Source organism: Danio rerio, chromosome 2, assembly GCF_052040795.2.
Source record: "Danio rerio strain M-AB ecotype USA chromosome 2, GRCz13ab, whole genome shotgun sequence".
Classification (NCBI taxonomy): Eukaryota; Metazoa; Chordata; class Actinopteri; order Cypriniformes; family Danionidae; genus Danio; species Danio rerio.
Genome location: NC_141022.1, coordinates 3,552,501 through 3,569,757, shown reverse-complemented (window position 1 = coordinate 3,569,757; position 17,257 = coordinate 3,552,501). Strand labels below are relative to the sequence as shown.

The following is a 17,257-nucleotide window of genomic DNA, read 5'->3' as shown; positions in this document are numbered from 1 at the left end:
CATTGTGATCTATTATTCACTGCTTCAAACAAAAACACACACACACACACACACACACACACACACACACACACACACGTGTTGTTCGCATGAGCTTTCTACTAAAATTAAAGCTGATAAAATTGTAAATAGTGTTCAGTCTTTGTTTGTTTGGCTTCATAAGAGCTTAGTGTGTCATCAGAAGCCACGAGGATTGATTTAGACTTATTTGTGTGCGATTATTTTTAGTCTCAAAAATGGGTAACCATTGACTTGCATTATACGAATCACAAAAGATCACGGATTCAGCTCAAAATCTTCTTTACGGTTCAACAGAAGGACAAAAAAGGTTACCTACATCTTAAATAACCTGATTATGAGTACATTAGATGTAAGTTTTCAATTTCTGTGTGAACTATTATTAGTAACCGCTTGGTGATTCATATAATGCAAGTCAATGGTTACCCATTTTTGAGATTAAAAATAAACTCATACAAACGAGTCTAAATCAATAGCCATGGCTCATAATGATACACTGAGCCCTCATGAAGCCAAATGATCAGTCTGTGTGGGAAATTTAACTGTATTTACAATATTATTAGTTTTACAGTTCTTTACGCACACGAGTGTTGTTTGCGTGGTCTTCCTTATAAAATTAGAGCTAATAATACAGTAAATAATGTTCATCTCCATTTGTCTGACTTCATAAGAGCTCAGTGTGTCATCAGAAGCCACAAGGATTGATTGGGACTCGTTTGTATGAGTTCAATTTTAATCTCAAAAACGGGTAACCATTGACTTGCATTATATTATTGATCACAGATTCAGCTCAAAATCTTCTTTACGGTTCTACAGAAGGACAAAAAAGGTTGGTTACATCTTAAATAACCTGAGGATGAGTACATTAGAGGTACATTTTCAATTTGTGGGTGAGCAATCATTTGTAACCGCTTGCTAATTCGTATATAGCAAGTCAATGGTTACCCGTTTTTGAGATTAAAAATAAACACACACAAACGAGTCCAAATCAATAGCCATGGCTCATAATGATACACTGAGCTCTTATGAAGCCAAATGATCGGTCTGTGTAGGAAATTGAACTATAAAACTAATAATATTATAAATACAGTTCTTTGTGCCCGCGCACACACACACACACACGAGTGTACTTTGCTTGAGCTTATAAAACTAAAGCTAATAAAATTGTAAATAATGTTCATCTCCATTCGTTTGGCTTCATAAGAGCTTAGTGTGTACTCAGGAACCATGAGGATTGATTTAGACTCCTTTATATGTGTTTATTTTTAATCTCAAAAACGGGTAACCATTGACTTGCATTATACAATGGATCACAGATTCAGCTTAAAATCGTCTTTACGGTTCTACTGAAGGACAAATAAGGTTACCTACATATTAAATAACCTAAGGATGAGTACGTTAGATGTAAGTTTAAAATTTGTGGGTGAACTATCATTTATAACCACTTGCTGATTCTAATAAACCAAGTCAATGGTTACCCATTTTGAGATTAAAAATAAACTCATTCAAATGAGTCCAAATCAATAGACATGGTTACTAATGATACACACTGAGCTCTTAATAAGGCAAATGATCAGTCTGTGTGGGAAATTGAACTTTATTTACAATATTAGTTTTACAGTTCTTTGCACACATGAGTGTTGTTTGCATGAACTTCCTTCTAAAATGAACGCTAATAATACTGTAATCAATGTTCATCTCCATTTGTTTGGCTTCATAAGAGCTCGGTGTGTCATCAGAAGCCACGAGGATTGATTTGGACTCGTTTTTACGTGTTTATTTTTAATCTCAAAAACGGGTAACCATTGACTTGCATTATACGACTTAAAGCACGGATTCAGTTTAAAATCTTCTTTACAGGTCTACCGAAGAACAAAAAAGGTTACCTACATCTTAAATAACCTGAGGGCGAGGACATTAGATGTGAATTTTCAATTTGTTTGTGAACAATCCCTTTAACGCACATCAAACCTCGTTGGATTTTGCTCAAACATGCTGGTGTGAAATGCAAGAACCAACCTCATTGTTTCTCACATCATTTACATGTGAATAAAAGCCTACATTTATAGAGTTTGGAACTCCTAATGAACATCTTGAAGAATCAGGAGTGAACACTCGAAATGGATGGACGAAAATCTTTCAAATTTCATACAAACAATACTTCCAAGATAGATCTGAAGGTGAACCAAAGTCTTAAATGGATAGTTCACCCGAAAATGATCATTTATTCTCCCTCATCTAAACCTTTATGAGTTTCATTCTTCTGTTGAACACAAAAGAAGATATTTTGAAGAATGCTGACTGCACCTATTGACTTCCAGAATAGAAAAATAAGTATTATGGAAGTCAATTGGTGCAAGCAACCAACATTCTTCAAAGTATCTTCTTTTGTGTTCAACTGAAGGAAGAGACTCAAATGGGTTTTGAACAAGGGTGACAAAATAATAGAAACTAACTATCCCTTTAAGGATTTGGAACAGCATGATGACAGTATTTTCATTACGAGCTGAACTAGATTGTGAGAAATGAAAAAGGTAAAATACAAAAGTGCTAAATGTAACAAAGAATTTCCAAACGAGAGGCAAAGGTGAAGCAGAACGAAACAGAAAGTGAGCTGCTGGTTATTCTGCGGATCAGCAACAGTGAGATGCAAACGAGGCCACGAATAACCGTACATTACAGGGCAGAGACTGTACGAGTGCACCGTGTGGCCTTTTAGATCCAGGGTTAAAGTCTTAAAGGGGCAGTTCACCCAAAATGAAAACCTCCTCATCATGTATGTACTGTAAGTGGCTGTAAACTTTTATGAGTTTCTTTCTTCTGTTGAACACAAAAGAAGATGTTCTGAAGAATGTTGCAACTGAAGACCGCCATCCTACATAGAAATGTGATATATGTAAATATATGCAAATTACAAAACTTAGATAAAAGTTTATATTTGGATTTAACATATGTAGTTTATGCAAAAATGGTGGCTTACATATATATTCAATCCAACCATTAGAAATAGGTGTATGGCCATATTAGAAAATACACATAAACACATATTCGCACACATACAGTATACACATATACATACATACATACATACATATATATATATATATATATATATATATATATATATATATATATATACACACACACACACACACATACATACATGCATATATACACACACATCTAAATACATATATAAATAACACACATATATACACACACATATATATATTTATTTGTATGTATTTGTACATACATACATACATATACACACACGCATATATACATACATACATACACACACATATATATATATACCATTGCATGTATACACACACATCTATATACATATATCCATAACACACACACACACACACACACACACATATATAGATATATATATACATACATACATACATACTTTATGTACATACATACATACACGCACGCGCACACATGTATGTATATATGTGTGTGTGTGCATGTATGTATGTGTGTATAGGTATGTGTATGTATGCGTGTATATGTGTGTGTGTGTGTGTGTGTGTATGTATATATGTACATATATATATATATATATATATATATATATATATTTATATATACATACACACATATACATACACATACACACACATGTACATACATACATAGATTTACACATTCATATACCCACATACATACATATACACACATATAAACATATAGATATACAAACATATTCACACATATACATACATACATACATACATATATATATATATATAATTTAACATATATGTACATATTTCAATGGTTGAAAAAAATATATGTTGGAAGTCATTTTTTAAATATATATAAACATACACGAACATTTTTTAGTACAATAAAAATACTATGAAAGTTCACTGGTGACAGAAACCATACTTTTTGCAATATTTCAAAATTTAAACGTGACCTTGTATGTCATATATGTAATTTGCATATTTTTCCACGTAAAATTTATCCATTTGAACTTGACATCCATAGTTGTTGTTTTGTTTGTGTTCCTACTATGGATGTCAATCGTTACTTTTTTTCCAGCATTCGTCAGAGCATTCTCCCGTTTTGTGTTCAACAGAAGAAAGAAATTCACACAAGTCGGAAGAAACAATGAGGAAATGTTCATTTTTGGGTGAACTGCCGCTTTAACAACATGTGATCTTAAACAACACACAAGTGGTTTAAAGAAAAATACACACTGGTAGTCAATCCTCAAACAAGGCCTCTTCAACTCAACTAATTCCTCACACTTTTTAAAAACCATAATAAATTAAGACACATTTCCTAGGGTGGTGTTGAGTAAATTAGAGCACAGCTACGCCTCCATCACATCGGCTGGTGATCATGTTACCGATCTCCGTCCACGTGTCCAGATGGGGGTCGTAAATTTCCACAGAGTCTACGGTGACGGGTGCCGAAAAGTCACGGCTTGTAGTTCGACCGCCAACTGCATATAACAAACCGTTGACAGCCGCTACCGTTACTCCAGCGCGAGGGACCGACATCGACGCCACCTCCACCCACTTCTCCTGCAAGAGCATTAAAGGGTTAGTTCACGCAGAAATGTATATTCTGGTATTGATTGTTCATTTTCATGTTATTTCAATAACCGATCGTCCTGGGAAGAGATATTAAAATATTTTAGATGAAATCCTGGAGCTCTCTTGCCATACTGTTTTTAATTTTATCACTCTCATGTCATTTCAATCGTCGCTCGTTCTTCGTTCTTCTTTGGAATAGAAACTAAGATATTTTAGATGAAATCCTGGAGCTCTCTCATCAATAGACAGCAATGTTTCTGATTTGTTTAAAGTCAAAAATCTTTTGAAAAGCTCCTCAAAACAGATTAAACACCTTGAGGAGTTAAATTTGAATATTATCCAGCTACGAGAATCCTTTATTTATTTTATTATATATTATTATTATTATCATAACCTTTTTACATTAAATAAATACATATATATATGTATATACACTTGAAGTAAAAAAATATTCATCTTCCTGTAAATTCATTTCCAAATAATGTTTATCAGATCAAGGATTTTTTCACAGTATTTAATTTAATATATTTTTTCTTCTGGAGTTATTTGTTTTATTTTGGCTAGCATAAAAGTACTTTACAATTTTTTTTTTAATTTTAAATAATTTTTTTATTTTATTTTAAGGTCAATATTTTTAGGCCCCTTTAAACAATATTTTTTTTGATTGTGAACAGAATGACCCGCCCAATTACCCGAACTGAACCTTGTAAAGCCTTTAGACTTTTTTCAATTGTCTACAGCAGTGGTTTTCAAAGTGGGGGTCGTGAGAAAATTAAGGGGTGGGGTGGGGTTGGGGGGGGGCAGGGGGTCGCTTGGTGATTTCTAAAAATCTAATATATTTTATTGAACTACTAGAATTATCATATTTTGTCAGTTATTAGATTTTATTTGCGACCCCTGGGGTTATTATGGTAGATTAACATCACAGCAATAGCGCTAGTTGCAGTAGATTGATTTCGCGGTACAATAATAAACTTTGAAACCGTTATGGCACTCATACATTAAAAATTAAGGCCATGACTGAAATTTCCAGAACATTTACTCTCCCCGTTGTCATCCAAGATGTTAATTTCTGTTTATTCAGTCGAAAATAAAGGTGTTTAATGAAAACATGCTGGAGTTTTCACCATATAGTGACCAATGGTTTAAACCCACACAAAACAATACTGCGATAATTTACAAATACTATAATGATTTTAAACCACATTAAAGTAAAGCACATCAATTATTCTGTCGCTAATACAATAAATATAATAATATAAACATTAAAGTCTGCATGAACCAGAAGCTGCGACCGTTTTTTCCCCATATTGTGACGCAGTTACTAGAGAAACAGAACTAGTAGGCGTGGCTTGTTTTTTCTGCTGCGAGCTGATTGGATGTAGTAAAGTAGGCGTTTCATTCAGAAAGATGGGGAAAAGGGTTTGGGGAGAGTTATTACAGCCTAACAGACTCCTCCCCCTCACCATTTCTGTTTGTTGACTGACAGCTGGAGGGGCGTGGTTGAGTATGTTAGCCACGCCCAATACCTCAGACAGATTTAATCTGAGAATTAAACTGAAAACAAACAGGAAGTGCATTTTCAGATTTTAGATTACAAGGGCAAACTATTGTTTTGTTCTTAATGACATGCGCAGATGAGTTGTTCACCACAAAGCTAGCAATGCGAGCTAACAAAGCCAATATGGTTAGTTTTGATTTCCTTTGTGTTTAACAATACACTCCTGCGTTTTTATATTATAGAAATCGTCGTCAAAATCTTTTTGACTAAAAAAAAGAAAAGAAAATAGTAACATCTTGGATAACAACTAGGTGAGAACATTGTCAAGAAATCCCTTTATTGAACTACTCCTTTAAATCAAAGCTAAATTCAAAACATGAGCAAGTTTATGTTTTAAAAAACGATAATGTCAGGATTTACAGTGTTTACCTCCTCAAGGCAGTATTTCTCCACGGTGTCCAGTGACCCCAGAGCCTCGTTCCAGCCTCCGACAGCGTAGATGCAGTTATTGAGACTGGCCACGCCCACATACGCCCGCCGGGTCACCATGACAGGCAGCGCGCTCCACCGCCGAGAGATTGGGTCGTAAACTTCAGCCGAGCGCAGCTCCGTTCCCTCATCACTGATGCCACCAATCACATAGATGAAGCCTGGAGACATTCAGACAGCACACTGAAAAAAAACACTGGAATCTGTTGCAGCTCCTGAACCCTTTCCACATTTACGGGTTTCTCAGTAGTCATCATAGTTGGGTAAGAGATAGAGTACAACAAATCACTTTGTTTACAATTTGCTTTGTTTACAAAACACCATTTGCTGAATTAATAAAAGAAAAACTCTATGATGGTGTTATCAAGACTTTTAGGCCCCGTTTACACTAGTGCGTTTTAGTTTTAAACGATCCGCGTCCACACTAGCGTTTCACGTAGCGTTTCTGAACATATCTCCGTCCAAATTACGCCACCAAAAACGTATATCATGTGACCATTGGCGCACTCTGGGCATACGCGTTCTAGTATAAACAGGAAGCATGCGTCTCGCTCGGCATTTGGTGATTGTTAGTCAACAAACGCCGGTTGAACAATGAACGCGATGGCAAAGAAAGCAAGAGAGGTATTTTTGTGGACAGACGACGAGGTCGAGTTGTTACTAAACGTAACAAGTGAATAACTGCACAATGGCGCCTAAAACAGACAATAGTGCAAACAACGCTCCCATTTCTGTGCCCATGTTGTTGTTCACAGTGAAGGCTGGTCTGTTGTCTTCCAGTAGCGTTAAAGGCATGTGTAATAGTCATGTGATAGGGGCTTGACGAATAAGGCAAGGATACGCAATGACACAAAAGCCCCAATCAGGTAGCGAATCTCAGTAGCCCCGCCTCTGTTTTCCCTCATCCACACTGAGATGGAGCAGCAGCGTTTCACAATGAAAACAGCCTCTCCAGCGTTTCCAAAACGCTACGTTTTCGGTGCTTAAAAACTCCGGCGTAGTGTGGACGAATGGCATAACTGTGGCAAAACTTATGCGTTTTCAAACTAAAACGCATTAGTGTAAACGGGGCCTTAGAGAAAGGACAAAAATAGTGTGAGATTGATAACGGCAGCCAGAAGAGAGAAACACGCCCCATTCACACGGGGCGTTAGCGACAACGCTTTCCATTCACTTTGAATGGGTGGCGTCAGGCATTGCCGAACTGCATTGTGAATCCGTCAGAGGCGTTGCTCGCTGCAGAAGTTGGGACTAGCTCAACTTTTCAAGCGCCGACAGAAGCGTCAGCCAATCAGATCGCTGTATGCAAATACACCAGCTAGACAGTGGCCTACTGCTGACTGAATTTCATTGGCTGACGCTGCTATGACGATCGCTTCAGCCCCAACTTCAGACACGCCTTCAGTCAAGCGTTGACGCTGAAGCCCTGTGTGAATGGGGCGTTAAGTAAAATTTACTGTCCTGCTTCATAGACAGTGCATTGCAAACACCTCGCATTAGCAGTAACTCTGCTTTTTTTGTCATTTAATGCAAAGATGATATAATACACACATAAATACATATAAACCTTCATACATCAGTTTAAGATGCTGATCACTGTTAAACGCATCATGTCTTGTTTCGTCAGCGCAATAGCCTAGTGGTTAGCGCGTCGACATATGGTGCAGTAGCACATCAGGGCGACCCGAGATCGAATCCCGGCTCAAGGACATTTTCCTACCCTACCCCCTCTCTCTCTCTCCAACTTCGCTTCCTGTCTAAATAGTGTCATATCTAACAAAAAAAGGCAAACAGGCCAAAAATAAATCTTAAAAAATAAATAAATAAAAAAGAATTGTCTTGTTTCTAGTCCAAATATGTCACAACTCTTAAATCAAGAAGCATTGACTACACAGGCAGAATAAGTTGTTTTGTTTTCAGAAATGATACGACCAAATTAAGTGAGCTTTTCTGTCTCTGTTTTGCGTGAGGACGTACCTTGCAGCTCGCAGCAGCCAAAATAGTATCGAGGAACAGCCATGCTCCCTATCACCTCCCATTTATTCTCTTCTGGGTCGTATCGTTCCATGGTCTTCCCAATTTCTGAACCAATCCAGCCACCTGAAACCATAAACATTTACATGCATACAATAGCCAGACAGTGTTATCCAAAGTGACGCACTATATGGATTAAAAAAGTATCTAATGAACAATATATGTCAATTATACCTGATATATGTAAATATATGCAAATTACATACAAGTTTATATTTGGATCTCACATGTATAAAAAAATATATGGTATACATGCAGCATAAATTTGTTGATATTGCTAATATGGCATTGGAAACATTTGAAATATATGTTCAGATATATTAGCTTTTATTTATTTATATATATATATATATATATATATATATATATATATATATATACATACAGGGCTTTACATTAACACCCGCGAACCCGCCTAATGCGGGTAGATTTCAGCTTTGGCGGGTTAGACGGTCACTCGCACTAGCCACTTTGGCTGGTTGAAAATAATTTTTAAATTGTGGTTTTCTTAAAAGCAGGGTTCGACTATAAGAATGACCCAATATGCGTGCAAATGTGATCTTAGAATGGAGAAACAGCACGACTAACAAACAAAACAAAACAAAAAAAGCTCCAAATATGTCTTTTTGTAAGCAGCACCGGTTGCTTTCGCTTTTAACAGATTATTAATTGACACAGTATGTTTTTCACCTGCTTTCTTTTGCTTACGGTAATTTTTGTTTATATGGTTTAATTACAATTTTTTACAGCAACATTTGCTTTAATATGAGATCAACTCTCCATTTATGTGTAGTTAACCGGTGATCTGAGAGATCTTTAGCGAGGACAGATTCTGTGCATATTTTTGATACACGACAATAATTATTTTTTAAAGTCAATTGTTTTTCTTTGTTTTTTTTAAAAGAAACGTTTTGTTAAATAAAAAGTATAGTATACAGCTATATTTAGCTTGTTTGACACATTTAAAATTTGTGGAAAATAAATAATTATTGTTTGGAGTGGTCAGAAATTAGGTAAATCCTTAATTTTGAGTTCTGAAAAGTCATGCAGTATAACACTATGAAACCATGACCCATTTGCTCATACACGACACACAACATGAAATAAATGAGAAGGCATGTAGACATAACTCAAAATGTAAATTTAGTAATTTTAGCATGTCAAAATCATATTTATGCATAATAAAAATATTTTCCCAACAACAAAATTGTGGCTAGTGAAAATGCAGAGTGGCTAGTAACGTTGGAAAACTACTAGCCACTGTGGCTGGTGATCTAAAAAGTAAATGTAAAGCGTATATATATATATACACACACACACACACACACACACACACACACACACACACACCTGTTCATTTATGGCCATTGTTGGAATATCAAGTCAATTCCATGTGTGTTCAATAAGAAAAGGTCTGCAAAGCGTTTTCTTAAATGAATAATTTGATGACAGAGCTCTGGGTTACGTTACCCCAATGCAATACAAGAATAACATTCAAGTGGTTCGCCACTAACTTACATTTCCTGACACCAGCATATATACACAACTGATATTAACAGGTGGAGTTTTGGTGTAACGTCACTGATCAGTCATTTTGCAGTCCTTTGGCTCTTGTAACCCCCAGACATACTTCCTCTTTCTCCAACCCTTCTCTGCATACCAGAACTGAACAATTCCGTGCATCTTTAATATATTCACAATTTCTACAAGCATCATGACAACTTGTATTAAACAAAGGCCCCCACGCTTATTCTTATTCTGATTTTTCCACTTGTCAGCATGTTCCTTTAAAAAGTATGCAGCACAGTAAAAAAGAGGAAGTGTGTCTGGTCAAGATGCGTTATAATACAATAGAAAAGATTGATTAATCTGTTGTTAGTCTAAGCATTTTTCTTATAATTATAAAACCCCAAAAGTAATAAAAATAAATTCATTTTCTCCAACACCATATACATAATATACTACATTTGAACATATCTGTAAGGTCATAAAAATGCTAAATAAAAAACACCAACAACCTCAAAATGATTCAAAATGGAGTCTTGCAGTGAGGATTGTTTTGTTGTCCTCGCTTTACTTCAAGGGTCCCATGAAATTAGAATTAAGTTTGATATTTCTACATATTAGAAGAGTCTAAAACGTACATACAGCTCATTTAACAGTGGAAGTGACGCTATTCTTCTGGAAAGCATTTAAATTTGCGTACCAAGTGCATAAAGAGCTCCATGACAGGAACAAACTCCAACTCCACAGCGGGGAAAGTTCAGAGACGCCACTGCGGCCCACTGCTTGGTCACTGGATCATAGCGCTCCGTGCAGTCGAAGATCATGGAGTCTTTTTCTCCTGCGCAAAACAAGACAAATGTACAGTTGAAGTTAGAATTATTAACTAGAAGAGACATTTAAAGGCTTAACTAGGTTAATTAGGCAGGTTAGAGTAATTAGGCAGGTCATTGTATAATAGTGGTCTGTTCTGGAGACAATCCAAAGCAAAAAGGGGCTAATAATATTGACTTTAAAATGAGTTTCAAATAATTAAGAACTGCTTTTATTCTAGTCAAAATAAATCAAATAAGACTTTCTCCAGAAGAAAAAATATTATAGGAAATACTGTGAAAATTTCCTTGCTCTGTTAAACATCATTTGGGAAATATTTGATAAAGAAACTAAGGAGGGCGAATAATTCTGACTTTAACTGCATGTCACCTTTATTTCTGCAGTGCTTTACACAATGCAGTCTTCTTTCAAAGAAGCTGAAGCTTACAATATATGTCAAAGTTATTATAATTTTTATATTATTTTATAATTTTAAAATGAGTTTTATTATTTCAATACTTTTTTTTCTGTACATTTAAATAGTTTTAGTTCATTTCATTAATGGTTTCATTTAATTTTAGTTATTTTTTTTAGTTTGTGATTCACATTTCTATTTAGATTACATGTATTTAGTTTCAGTTTTCGTAATTGTGATTTAACAGAAAACGTTCACCTTAATTATATCATAAGTATGCTAATCATTATTGTATTTCAGTGACTGATTCGTTTAGTATTACTTTTCGTTTATTGTGTAATTAGTTTCTTATTTCACTTAAAGAAAATGGCTTCTGTCCAATGGTTAATGTGGGACAAATAAGTATTAAACACGTCACCATTTTCCTCAGAAAACACATTTCCAAAGGTGCCGTTGACTTCAAAATTTTCCCAGGATGTTGGTAACAATCAAAGAAATTCAGATATGCAAAGAAAACAAATCTAATTAGTTTGCAAATTAAGTTCTGTGTAATAAAATTAAATGATGCAGGGAAACAGTATTGAACACATGAAGAAAGAGAGGTGTACAAAGCCCAGACAGCAGCCAAAATCTCTCAGTAGTTTTTCAGCAAGCCTCTTCCCTTCCTCAGTGTAAATGAACATCAGCTGCTTCAGTCCAACATCTACATTAGCAGATGAAGATGAAACCAGGGTGGACATTTCAGCAAGACAATGATCCAAAACACAGCCAAGGAAACTCTCTAATGCTTTCAGAGAAATAAAATCAAGCTGTAGAATGGCCCAGCCAATCACCTGACTCGAATCCAATAGAGAATACAGAATAAAGCTCAGATTTGATAGACGAGACTCACAGAACCATCAAGATTTTGACACAATGAATATGGGTTTTTACTGGTTCAATTCCATGTCAACAGCTCCTTTACAAATATTATTCCCCGGAATAAACATGATGTTTTCCACTTCAGTGTTAAACACGTATTTCCCCCTCAGTATGTGTTTCAGGGGTTGCAGCCATTTTAGCATGGTTTGTATTATTGAAATGAAGAAATGCACACACTTACCCCCGATGACATATATCATGCCCTCCAGTACTGCCACCCCGAGTCCACTGCGGGCCTGGTGCAGGGAGGACACTGTGGTCCAATACTGACTGAATGAATCAAAGCGTTCCACACAACTCAGAGCCCGACTGTCACTCCAGCGGCCGCCCTGCAGACGAGTGTAGCCACCTGACGGACACAAGGACAAAGCATCAACATCACCAACATGCTGGAAAACACTACAGAAATGGCTGGCAAGATTCATTCAAAGGCCTTCTAATAAAACAAGCCTAAATACACTAATTTAATAAGCAAAGCCTCATTTGTAAAACTGAGCCTTAAAGGTGCTGTGAAGAGCTATAAAACGTGATTTTTTTATTCGATGTTTGACATCCCTACTGAAATAAACTGCTTAAACCAGCCTAGGCTGGTTGGCTGGTTTTAGCTGGTAGACCAGGCTGGTTTAAGAGTGGTTTTGTCCATTTCCAGGCTAGTTTCCAGCCTGGTCTTAGCTGGTCAGCCTGGGAGATGACCAGCTAAATCCAGCTTGACCAGCTAAGACCAGGCTGGAAACCAGCCTGGAAATGGACAAACCCCCTCTAGGCTAGGCTGGTTTAAGCTGGATTTTTCAGCAGGGATAATCTCAACTGAAACTTGAAGACAGGGTGGGGCATACAGTAGCCTCTCCCCTTTAACAAAAACATCCAATAGCTTTTGTTTTTATCACAGCTCTACCAGTGAGATTAATTGCATCAAATGAAAAGGGTCTCGAAAGGGGCGTGGCATGTCAGATACAAGAGAGCATTTGATTGGTCGAAATTGTATGTGAAATTGAATTATGAGGTGATTGTCGATCCCTTTATGTAGCGGTTTTGGATGTGTAAATCTCATACCTGCCAACATTCGGATCTGGGAGATTTTATCCGGTGGTGCGCACGAAGTGAAGAGCGGGGGGGGGAGGTTTATGTAGATGGTTGTGTGTTGGGTTCGGTGTGCATGGGGACTGAACCCAAAAGCTAGCCGGACTGTACCAATAAGCTGAGAACCGGGAGGTGGGGTCAATTCTAGGAGTTTTCCGGGAGAAAAATATGGGAGAAGGGCGGGAGATGGGTCTGAAATATGGGAGACTCTCTGGAAAAACGGGAGTGTTGGAAGGTATGGTATGTGTTCTAAACACAAATTTCCTCACTGTTTTGAGTCACAATAGCTTCCATATATCCTTAAGACTAACATACTGATACTAACATGTTATTAACTTTATTTTAGGGTGCTTTCACACTTGGTTCCTTTGCCTGGACCGTACCCAAGTTTGATTGTCTCCCCCAGCCACCTCCTCGGTTGGTTTGTGTTTATACTGTCTTTTTTCCTTCTGAATCCCGGTGCGCTTGCGTCATCGAGCTGCTGTTTTGTTTACGGCTGTTGCTAGGTGACGGTCACGAAAGCAAGCGCCGAAATGGAAAGACGTCCGCACATTGCGGTCATTCTGCTTTAACTGAAGCTTTTGGTTTTGGACATACAGAAAGCGACTCGTGTCCATCTGCCGCAAACATATTATTAACATTCAGAACACCACAGTGTCTGCTGAAGCTGTTTTTGGAGGAGACAAGCAGACATCACCGTGTGTCACTAGCTATGTTTCCATCCACCTATTTTATGCGCATTTTGCAAATGCGCATGAAAAAACCAGTTGATGGAAACGCCATGATGCGCATAAATTTTGAAAATGCGCATAAAAAAACTTGTGCGCCTAACTGGGTAGGATAAACTTTTTATTCGATAAGAAAAGATGCGCATAAACTGGAATGGAAACACTTTTACCGCACAAACTCCAGCATGCGCATTAAAAAAGGTCATGTGATTTTGTTAAAAGAGATCATGTGACACTGAAAACGTGTGTGAATGGATAAAACGTCAGGCTGAGCACATTATAAAACATCTGAAATGTTGTTTTGGTCATTATAAAACGCAGGCACGTGCACACATCTGGCTCAACCTGTGCAGTGCATATGCCCTTTTTAGTCTTGGATAGAAAGTGCCCTTCCAAAATGATCAAAAGTGCCCCCGCGACATGCCCCCCCCCCCCTCCCCTCCCGCTTTACAGTACTCGCGCTTCAACACCGCTGATGAGAACACGCGCGACAACACCGCTCTTCAGTACGCGCGCGACAACAACAACAACTACCCCCTAACTATCCCCCCACCCCCACCGCTACTCAAAAAATTTATCCTGCACATTAAGAGTGTAACGATCCTCCAAATCCTCGATTCGATTACATTTTCGATTCTGAAGGCACGATTCGATTTTCGATTATGAATAATTAATTAATTAATGACCAATTAATTATTTGTAGCCTACCGTTTAAACTACCTGACCTGCATGGTCTTTGTTTTACCCATAAACAAATCATACAGTAAATGAATAAAGGCAGGATACACACATAATTACCACCTGTCAATCACTTTTTCCTGCGGGACTCGTGAATAGGCAGTGATCTGTGTCGTTATAATGGCGTCGGTAAAAAAGACGCACAACCAACAGGAACCAGCCAACAGTATCTGAGGTGTTCGCTAAAATGACTAAGTACAAGTGAGTGAAAGATTGAAGCAGTCCTCTGACTGCCTGGACCTGCTGTCTGGAGCGCATGGCTGTGTGTGCGTCTGTGTCTGTGTGGTCACGTGATGTGCATTTTCAGAGGTAGAGAGGAAGGAGGGCTGCTCAGAAATGCTACACGCCACTGTGGATGTCAAATCGTTGTCGTTCTAAAATGCCATTTAAAAACAAAGACAGTGTAAACAGGGCCTGAGTGTGTACTTTTCGCGAGCGGATTTGCAACGGGGGCGGAGGATCGCGATGCCGTTGTTGTCTATCGGACGAACCCTAATACGTACATAGCAGAGCTTGCAAAACTGTGTTTTTTTTGTCTACAACACGAACGTTGTCAACATAACTCAATGGAAATCCAAAATGCTTCCACACCGGCGACTTCATTGAAAGAGGAGAGGGTTTAAGCTCTGTCGACGGGTCTCCTGCTCCTGCAGTTTAACAAGCACTTCAACAAGCCTGTTTTTTTCCCGCTTGGCAAGCCAAGCTGACGTGACATGGGGGCGTGGCAGCATCGACCATTCTATTTTTTGATTCGATAATCGAAATTGAGCATAAATTTCTATCGATTTCGATTTGACACCCCTACTGCACATGCCCTTTGGACAGTCCCTGCACGGGCCTGAAAAAACACCTTACCATTTCAGTATTAGAGTTATTATATTATTAATGACCTCCAGAATCAAGAGCGCCTGTGCTCCGCGTCTGACACCTTCAAACACCACTGTGCGCTCACTGCATGTCAGGATTGTCTTCTGAGGCGCATTCATTTAGAAAAGATTGATGCAGCTTCTCCTACTGCAGCAAATGCAGTTTTTACTGTTCATATTTGGCGCAAGTTAATCAGGAAGTGACGATTTTGTTCGCTTTGACTCGTTGGATGGAAACGATGCTTCATTCGCACAACTTTTATGCGATAATCCAGTTTTGCGCATAAAGTTTATTCGCATTTTTGGATGGAAACAGAGCTACTGTGTTTGCCCTGGCTCAGTCCCGTACGTGTCACCAAGGTATAAAACGTGACACAAACACGAACGAACGTTATGAAAACGATCGTTTGTTGTGCAGTTGGCACTTCACTTCCGTGATTCAGAAGTGAACCGTACCAGAGTTCGCATGAATCGTACCCCAGACCACCTCTTTCAGGCGGACTCGGGTACGGTTCACGGGTGCGCACCCGAGTTCAGAAGACACGTTCACACTAGCTAAACATACCGTACTATGACGTCAAACGAACCCGGGCGCGGACAGTGCTAGTGTGAAAGCACCCTTAATTTCATCTTTAAGTTTGAAATGTCTTGATGTGTCTTTTAGCAATAAGGTGTGTGTTTTCGGCAGAGGGGTTTACGTACCGATGGCATAGAGGTACTTGCGGGCTTTTCTCCTGGGCCGGGTCTTGGCTGTCTGCAGAAGGCTGAAAGGTTTGCTCTCTTTAGGGGACTTGCTGACTTCAGTGTACTCCCTCAGAAGGGTTTGCAGCGCAACTCGCAAACTGAAGTCGGATATGCCTGTCAGAGAAAGTCCACCACCAATGTCAACATACATGAAGCTCGAGAAATACACCACCATGATACGCATGGTGGAAGCATTTGAAATCTTCTTCCTATTATATCCATCACACCACATTTTTAAGAGCATCCTTTTTTCGTTTTTACAGCTTTTCCTTTTTTACTGCAACAGTATCTCCAGCAGAAAAGGACCCTTCATATCAAAGCTACAGAATTATTTAGCCTGACGTGTGTAAAATATTATAAATGTTTCTTAAAGGGTCACGAAACACCAAAACACATGAGTTTGAGCTGTTGACAGTCGTATATGTGTCCCACACTGCTAGAAACACTATTAGGACACCTATATTTCACTAAAACGTGTAAATTGGTTGTTTTTGCGTTATTTCAAGCAAATTCGTACTTCCTGTTTGAAACGAATTTTTGAAGCTGCGTCACGGTCATGACATAATAGCGTGTATTCCAGCGTGCAGACTGGACGTCTGTGCCAGAGTGAGTCTTATTACGTCTTACAGTGTGTTGCATTAATGCATGAGTAAGGCTTGGTTCAAACCAATCAGCGCGCTCTATTGTGCAACTTCATTAATATTCATTACTGTCACAGTGTTTACACGACAGAGACGCCACGTTGTGTTGGCAAAACAAGCGTGAAGTGTTGCTTTTATAGTTTGCTGCAGTGAAGTTTTGTTTTCATTTTCTCTCTGTGAGAGCTCAGACTCACGTGTGGATTA

The 17,257-nt window shown here is 38.1% G+C and overlaps 1 protein-coding gene across 1 annotated transcript in view; it reads right to left on the bottom strand.

Moving 5' to 3' along the window:
- Positions 1–4,145: 4,145 nt before the first annotated feature.
- ipp (intracisternal A particle-promoted polypeptide) overlaps positions 4,146–17,257 on the bottom strand; it is a 23,127-nt gene continuing 10,015 nt past the window's right edge. Inside the window, 6 exon segments of the mRNA NM_001113621.1 lie at positions 4,146–4,568; positions 6,511–6,731; positions 8,548–8,670; positions 10,811–10,948; positions 12,438–12,605; positions 16,371–16,526. Coding sequence (NP_001107093.1) covers positions 4,344–4,568; positions 6,511–6,731; positions 8,548–8,670; positions 10,811–10,948; positions 12,438–12,605; positions 16,371–16,526 — 1,031 coding nt within the window. The 3' untranslated portion in view covers positions 4,146–4,343.